Source organism: Nerophis lumbriciformis, linkage group LG25, assembly GCF_033978685.3.
Source record: "Nerophis lumbriciformis linkage group LG25, RoL_Nlum_v2.1, whole genome shotgun sequence".
Taxonomy (NCBI): Eukaryota; Metazoa; Chordata; class Actinopteri; order Syngnathiformes; family Syngnathidae; genus Nerophis; species Nerophis lumbriciformis.
The window spans coordinates 41126072-41135228 of NC_084572.2; the positions used below are offsets into that span (position 1 = coordinate 41126072).

General features: G+C 41.5%; 1 protein-coding gene across 2 annotated transcripts in view; it reads right to left on the minus strand.

The window, feature by feature from the left end:
- zfp91 (ZFP91 zinc finger protein, atypical E3 ubiquitin ligase) overlaps nucleotides 1–1491 on the minus strand; it is a 28337-nt gene extending 26846 nt beyond the window's left edge. Inside the window, exon 1 of one of the 2 annotated variants that reach the window (XM_061984420.1) lies at nucleotides 666–1491. In XM_061984420.1, coding sequence (XP_061840404.1) covers nucleotides 666–1039 — 374 coding nt within the window. In that variant the 5' untranslated portion in view covers nucleotides 1040–1491. The remainder of the gene's footprint in view (nucleotides 1–665) is intronic. The other variant, XM_061984419.1, reaches the window with a different exon arrangement.
- Nucleotides 1492–9157: the final 7666 nt, after the last annotated feature.

The following is a 9157-nucleotide window of genomic DNA, read 5'->3' on the forward strand; positions in this document are numbered from 1 at the left end:
CATATGCGGTCCTCTCCAAGGTTTCTCATAGTCATTCACATCGACGTCCCACTGGGGTGAGTTTTTCCTTGCCCTTATGTGGGCTTTGTACCGAGGATGTCGTTGTGGCTTGTGCAGCCCTTTGAGACACTTGCGATTTAGGGCTATATAAATAAACATTGATTGATGATTGATTGACTCGCGTCCGCCTCACGAGGCAACACCCGCGTCCGCCTCAGGAGGCATCACCTATGTCTCCCTCACTTCTTGTCTGCCGCGTTATTTTGATCAGGAAACATGGAATTTCTGCGATTTTGACCATGAAAATGATCAAAAATAAACAGGAACCACACCACAATCCCATAGAAAGCATAGATCAAAAGAGAAATATTCAAACGTATTTTATATTCATTTTTTAACATGCCTCACTTGCCTCCCCTGACAGCATGTCACCGCTCTTAAACTGCGGCATTGTTGTGTGTGGACACGGATAAGGTTAGGTGGGATTTACCCTGGATAACCTTATCCGGCTTAGTGTAAACGGGGCCTCAGACTAAAACGCTGGCAGGTGAGTTTCGCTCCTCCCTAAGATGAAGACGAACGGCACAGAAGGCGTGTTTTTGGCCGAATCCCGCGATCAAACGCTGGGTAGTAATTAGCGAAGTGTTGGTGCTGCTGAAACTTACTCAAGGTGTTGGCCGCCACCAGCAGCCTCCACGGACTCGCAGTATCTCCTCCGCCGGGAGTTGGGAACTTTCCTCCGCTTGTCGGCGCCCGGCTCGTCTTCGTCCTCCTCGCTCCTGCTGTCCCTCAGCCAGGCCGGTACCGCCCGGGTGGAGCGGTCCCGGAGGACCCTCCCGGTGCCCTGCTGTGTCGCGGCCCCGTTGACGTCCGTCCGAGAGGCAGCGCCGCCGGGTCTGCCGCGCGTGGCTCCCCGCTCCCTCTGCGTCTTCCTCGGGGTGACGGCTCCAACGGGGGCCGAGGTCTGCTCTGCGGCCTTGTGGCGCACCGGCGCGTCGCCTTTGTTTGCGTCCTCATTTCGCTCGCCAGTCGGTTCCATCGTGTATGGCGCCTTGGATCCCGCACAAGAAGTCCGGAGGACTAACGCACATCTAGTAGAGAGACATGTTGACGGCAGGAGGCCTTTATCCAACACTGGGACATTTTCTGTTCGTGCGCCAGTTTCGTCGCAAACTACACGCACAGATGTTTTTTTTTCTTTATTGTTCAATTAAAACTTTTCTTAATTGCGTACGCGGTAATAAACCGATATAATCTTAAAGAAGCAGCCGCCGTGTTTGGCGTTCTTAAAGCTATAGTAAACCTACTTATTGGAGCGGCCCCGGGTCGCAGCCATTTTGTGCGCTTTCATTGCGTCTCCTTTAAGCCAAACATCAACTGAGCGTAAACGACGAGAGGTTCAGCAGATCCACAAATGATCAGTCCTCATTAGCCGCGTTAGCAGTCGCTCCACGTCCTGTGTAAATCTGCGAAAACCGCTGCGCGGTGGGAAAGTGCATTGTGGGAAATGTAGTTCGACTAACATCACTGTTATTTCAATCATAAACAGCTTACATGTAGATGCAGCAATGGCTGCTGTGACGCGAGAAATTGGGCCGCCATCTTGAAGTGGTGATGAGAAGCCGGTGAGCAGCCTAAACTGACAGTTGACCGGTAAAACACAAAGATGCTAAACCATACTTGCCAACCTTGAGACCTCCGATTTCGGGGGGTGGGGGCGTGGGCGTGGTTAAGATATATATATATATATATATATATATATATATATATATATATATATATATATATATATATATATATAAGAAATACTTGACTTTCAGTGAATTCTAGCTATATATATATATATATATATATATATATATATTAATTAGAGATGCGTGGTTTGCGGGCACAACCGCGGATTATCCGCGGATCGGGCGGATGAAATTTTAAAAAATTAGATTTTATCCGCGGGTCGGGTCGGGCGGTTGAAATAAAAAAAAATTAGATTTTAAATAGATTCAGGCGGGTGGCAGTTAAACCAATTGGGAAATATATATACATAGTTAAATGTTGTTACCCACATACGAAAAACGAGCAGGCACCTGCTGCATATGCCACAACAGAAAAAAAAAGAAAAAGAGATGGACACTTTCACGGAGCGGAGAAGGCCCCCGACGCCTCGCCGGGGTCCGGGACCGAGGCCCCTTCCCCCGAGAGGGCCCCACCGGGAGCCGTAGCTGAGGCGATCCCCGAGAAGAGCCCGACGCACGTCCAGGGTCACCACCGCGCCCACCGCACCGACACCCCGCCTCGTCCGCCTTCGCCGCGGCCGGCGTCACGCGCAGCAGGTAAGCAGCTTACCTGCCCGCCACCCCCGTGGCCGGGGGCTCGTAACAGGGGTCACTCCGCGCGCTCCGCCCGCGCAGCTTACCTGCCCGCCACCCCTGTTGTCGGGGGCGCGTAACAGGGGTCACTCCGCGCGCAGTGCGCTCATGAAAGGGGTGGGGCTCACCCTGGTTGATATAGACAGCAGCTAGGACGGTGGCCATGGAAGTTGGAACCCGCTAAGGAGTGTGTAACAACCCACCTGCCGAATCAACTAGCCCTGAAAATGGATGGCGCTGGAGCGTCGGGCCCATATACCCGGCCGTCGCCGGCAGCAAGACGCGCTTGGAGGTGCGCTCAGCGCGGCTCCCATATGATTGCGCACTGGTGTGCGTCTGGGTCGTGACAGCGTGGCACGCGAATGTCTGTGCTGCATTGGATCAGTCTCCTTTCTTTAACAGGCAAAAGCTTTATAACCTCACTAATGCCTTGCATCGTCTATATTAGATATATAACAACGGGCGGGTGCGGGCGGATGGCGGGCGGATGCGGTTCTGATCAAATGTTAGATCGGGTGGATTGCTTTCTGATGCGGTTGCGGATGAAATAATTGCCTATCCGCGCATCTCTAATATATATATATATATATATATATATATATATATATATATATATATATATATGTAGCAGGTATATAATATATATGTTATGCATTCCACCAAAATTGCATCACGTTTTATTTGATTGCTCTATTGTATTCATTGTCACTTTTATTTTGTAATTTTTTTCAGCAAATAGTTCGTTTTGGTAGCATTTGTCATTTTATTTTGAAGTCCTACCTTCTTCCGGTAGTGACGTTGTCGTCCTCACTTGCTGTTGAGACATGCCGTGAGGAGACTGGTGTGCTGCAGAGTCGTGTGTTAATGCTGCCGCATTATTTCCTGTGTATTTCATACAGCAATAAATACGCCACCTGTTTCGGCTAAAGGCAACCACCGAGTCCCCTTGTCTTCCAAGCAACACCAGCAATACACAACGCAGACTCGAACCGGCTACATATATATATATATATATATATATATATATATATATATATATATATATAAATATAAATAAAATAAATTCTTGAATTTCAGTGTTCATTTATTTACACATATACACACATAACACTCATCTACTCATTGTTGAGTTAAGGGTTGAATTGTCCATCCTTGTTCTATTTTCTGTCACTATTTCAGAACACACACATTATACAAATATACATTATAAAATCAATAAGAAAACGGGAGCTCTAATTTGGGGGTCTGAATTAGGATCAGAAGTTCCTATATAAACATTGCGCACTCACGTCGCCATTTTGTATTGATTACTGCAGCTGTGCACTGGATTCATTCACAAATACAAACTACAACTCACAAACACTTTTAGAGTTAGGCTCCACCATCAGAATGTGTACTTAAACTTATAAAGATCACATGGATATTATTCAGTGAGTTGATTCACCAAAACTAACCTGTTATACAGGAGGGAAAAGCACACGGGACGTTTCAATTGTTCACAGACTGGTCGCGCTCATCAGAATGACAAGACACTTCCGGTCTGCAGGCGATAGCATTCAATTGGGAAGAAACGCCCTACTGCCCCCTACTGACCAATGTGAATACTGACAAATGTGTAATGACAGCTCCAAAAACGAATTCAAACCACAAAATAAAATAAATAAATCAACACAAAAATGTGACACATTATGGGTGGGTCACATATGCATGTACAGTAGATGGCAGTATTGTCCTGTTTAAAAGTATCACAACATTGCTGTTTACGGCAGACTAACTGCTTTACGGTAGACGCTGTTGTTGTGTGTTGTCAACACGTCACTCAGGTCCGCATGGAGCTGGAGGGGGCGTGGCCTCCAGCTCCGCCTGAATTTCGGGAGTTTTTCGGGAGGAAATTTGTCCCGGGAGGTTTTCGGGAGAGGCGCTGAATTTCGGGAGTCGCCCGGAAAATCCGGGAGGGTTGGCAAGTATGCTGCTAAACTGACAGTTGACAGTAGTGATGGGTTGATGAGGCGTCATGAAGCGTTCCGACACATTGCAAAACTGCATTGATACTGTGTCACTAAATACTGACATCTGCTGGACATTCAAAATCCCTACAGGCAACCTATGGACCGACTCAACTGACACTGATTTTATGACCTAGTATATACAATAATATAAACCAAGTCATTGTATTTCATTTAGGATTATTTCATATCTTCATTTAAATCAAAATATATGTTTATCTTTTTTAGATACAGTCAATAAATAATGTGAACATGTATCATAACATGGAAATCTAAGAGAACGTGTTGTGAATGAGGATGCTTGTGGACTGGGAATTTATTTATTTATTTATTTTTTACACATTTTTATTTAAAAAAAAAAACAGTTTTTCCAACGTATTAAATTTTAGACGATTTCTCTTCTTAGTTATTATTTCTCCGGCTGTAGAAAAGACCCGCTCACAGGGCACAGAGGAGGCGGGAGTGCGAAAACAGTTCGCGTATCGATCACGTGACCGAAACAGCTCATGATCGTTCACGTGACTTTCTAAAAGATAGGTGATATACATACCTGCCAACTACTCCGGTTTTCCCGTAATTAGTACGGTTTTCATCAACCTATTCCGAGTTACGGTTGCAGTGATAAAAAATACGTTTTTTCATTCATTAAAAAAAAATTTTTTTTAAGTTTTATTCACGAAATCGCGTAACAACAATGACAATCGACACTGCTTCCCGTAACTTCCTATCGAGCCATTCCGAATGCCATGCGCGAGGCTATTTATAGCACCGCTGCCAAGCACGAGGCACCAGTTGCCATTGTTTCCAAACGAGCGAACGATCATGGAATCAGCCGGAGAAAAATGGCAAACGAGTCTTAAACCGAAAAGAAAACTGCAGTCATTCCGTGAAGAATATTCAAAAGCCTATCCGGGAATAATTATCCGTTCCAAAAAAGGGTGAAAACTACACGAATTGCACCTTGTGCAGACAAGATTTTTCGATCGGACACGGAGGAATTAGCGATGTAAAAGACCACGTTGGGACAAAAAAACACAAGTCTAATGCCGTTGCTAGCGATACAAGTGGAAAACTTTCAACGTTTTTCGTCGCCCAAACAGATTCTTTGGATGTGATAAATGCCGAAGTTTTATTTACGGAGGCAATAATTGAGCAAACAAAAAGGTAATGACACCAATGTTATCTATTGGAATTGTTTAGTACTGTTATACTGTTAAAAGTGTTGATACTATTTATGCTTTCAAGTCCAAGTTGAAGAAATCTTGTTAAATGTTGACAGCATAACTACCAAAATACAGAAGTATGTCCTTAATATTTTTGCAGTGCTATTTCTGTTGAAAAGTTCAAATGATTACATTAGAGATGTGATGTGCCACTTTTCAAGTGTCTGATGGCTTCAATTAATTTTCATTCATTTTTCATATTTTGAATTCTTTTGAAAGGCTTACAAAAAAACTACATTTGAATTGTAATTCCATGCTATTGACAGGACTATTAATTTTAATGAAGTTAGCTTACCATGTTTACAGTATGATAATTGTGATAGAAATGTGAATTTTAGGCACAGAATATTTTTTACAATTGAACAAGGCAGTAGATTATACAAGCTTGGACAGAAAGTTAATAATGACACCAATTTTTTTTTTTAATGGAATTGTTTAGTACTGTTTTACCATTTGTTTACTGTAAAAAGTGTTTATACTTTCAATTAACAAATTGAAGTCTTGTGAAAGGTTGACAGGATAACTGGCATTAACTGTCAAAATAATTTCAAACTATTGAAGTTAGCTTACAGAATAAACATGTCAATCAACCCATATTATTTTTGCTGTAATATTTTTGTTCTGAAAAGTCACTGTGACTGATAGAAAAGTGATGGTTTTAGCAACATTTTAACCTGTCTGAATGCTAATAATCATTTTACGTCGGGGGGGGGCGAAGGAACCCCCCACCAGGACTTTGTCCTGGACCTACCGGGGCCTGCGGCCCCTGGACCCTGGCTACTAGGTTTTTCTGATTTCAAAAGTTGGCAGGTATGGATATATCTTGTCCTTATCGTCCAAATTTCTACTTTTTGAAACTATTTTAGGATATATTGCTTCGAATTGTGCCTGGAAAATATTATTTCACTAACACAACCCTTATATATTTGTTAGATCATTTATCCTGGCAAACATTAACATTGATAGTATTTATTCCTGTCTTCACTCTGTGGAGCCAAAATGTCTGAAAATGACTATCTACACCCGGCGTGTCAAATTCATTTAAATTGAGGGCCATTTTGCAGTTAAGGTTGCCCTCAGGGGGGCGCATGTAAATAAATGTATATACATAAATACATGTACAGTATATAATTGCCTACGCCAGTGGCTCTCAAACCATTTTTCAACAGGTACCACCTCAGAAAAAACTTGGCTCTCCAAGTACGCCCCGAAATGACCAACAATAAAACACAGTAGCGTAGTAGGCGTACGTATTCATTAAAAACAAGGCAGAGGTTTTATTTAAAAAGTATTTGTAATATTTTGGCCACAAAGTCTGAACAGTAACACTGTTTAAATATAGGAAAATAAAACTGAACTTTAAGCACAGTTTGAGAATCACTGGCCTAGGCATTTGATTATTTTAATGCATTGTGTACAAAAAAGATTTGATTGTAAAAAAAAAAATTAATAATTTTACCGTAAAGTTGCGGTGGTTTTTACAGCCTATTACTGTAAATGGAAATTAAAAAAAAAGTAGCACTGTTTTTTTTAACGTTAAAATTCAACCAACTGAGCTGCCATTTTTCTTGTATTTTTTTTATAGTGTATAATGGAAGTGGGAAAAAATGGTTTTTAAGGGTAAAAAAAATTAGCAGCTCAGTCGCCAGAATTTTTTCCAAATATTTTTTGTTGAAATAAAAAATACTTAAAGTTGTGTATAGTATCATAGATAACTTCCTTTAAGTATTTTTTGTTTCAACAAAAAATATTTGGATGTTTTGTTGCATTATTAGATACTATTAAGAGTTTAAAAGATACATGTATTTTATTAATGTCAAAATGGAAAGAACAAAACACATTCAGTAAGCAAAGATACAAGTATTGTATTAATCATACTTGCCAACCTTGAGACCTCCGATTTCGGGAGGTGTGTGTGTGTGTGTGTGTGTGTGTGTGTGTGCGTGGTCGGCGGGGGCGTGGCTAAAAGGGGAGGAGTATATTTACAGCTAGAATTCACCAAGTCAAGTATTTCATATGTATATATATATATATATATATATATATATATATTTTTTTATTTTTTATTTTTTTTTTATTATTATATATATATATATATATATATATATATATATAAAATAAATACTTGAATTTCAGTGTTCATTTATTTACACATATACACACACATAACACTCATCTACTCATTGTTGAGTTAAGGGTTGAATTGTCCATCCTTGTTCTATTCTCTGTCACTATTTTTCGAACCATGCTGAACACCCTCTCTGATGATGCATTGATGTGTGGCATGCACAAAAGTGCTTTCATCAAATGCACTAGATGGCAGTGTTGTCCTGTTTAAGAGTGTCACAACATTGCTGTTTACGGCAGACGAACTGCTTTAGGTATACAAAAAACTGACTGCTGTTGTTGTGTGTTGTTGCCACGCTGGGAGGACGTTAATGAAACTGCCTAACAATAAACCCACATAAGAAACCAAGAACTCGCCCTCCATTATTCTATAGTTATAACGTGATTGGGCAGGTACGCTTTTTTATATTGTGGAGGACCTGAGTCCGCCTGAATTTCGGGAGATTTTCGGGAGAAAATTTGTCCCGGGAGGTTTTCGGGAGAGGCGCTGAATTTCGGGAGTCTCCCGGAAAATCCGGGAGGGTTGGCAAGTATGGTATTAATGCCTATTATATGCAGGTTTCGGAGGCCAGATTTGGCCCCCGGTCCTTGAGTTGGACTCTTGTGATCTCCACTATACAAGGACAGTATTGTCTTGATAATGGGGGCCACTGGATGGCGCCCTTGCTTCTGACGTAAAGAAAAAACAATCCTATGTAAGATAAGTCTGTGAATGTGCAAGAATGTTGCATCAGCTGACAGATGGCGGAATTGTTTTGCTAAATGTGTTGTTTCCCCCCCGAAGAACCCTTTGTGAGGGTCCACCATGTGTCTAGAGCAAAGTTGACCAGCAACAGAGAAACCTTATGAAAACATTTGCCCAAGGATTTAATAATAGCTGATGTTTACGCTTTTATACGGTTAAAAACACTCATTTGACATGTAATGACATATGTTCAAGAGTTTAATTTACAACAACTTCAAATATTTTCAAAATAAAATGGCTGATGGTCGACACTTCAGCTCTGTGAGCAGATATTTAAAAGTCCAAACTGGATTTTCAATCCGACATCGTTTTTTTTTAGACCTTTAGTATTAAAAGTGTATTTGTCATTATGATGTGCAGTGCTGTTTTTAAATGACCGCAAGTCTTGAACTTTAGAAAGTATTTCAATGGTTGAAATCTGCGCGTTTGAGTGTTATAGCAGTCATTACGGTAATCTACGTCACAGCAGCTATAAAGATCACATGGATATTATTCAGTGAGTTGATTCACCAAAACTAACCTGTTATACAGGAGGAAAAAGCACACAGGACGTTTCAATTGTTCACAGACTGGTCGCGCTCATCAGAATGACAAGACACTTCCGGTCTGCAGGTGATAGCATTCAATTGGGAAGAAACGCCCTACTGCCCCCTACTGACCAAGGTGAATACTGATAAATGTGTAATGACA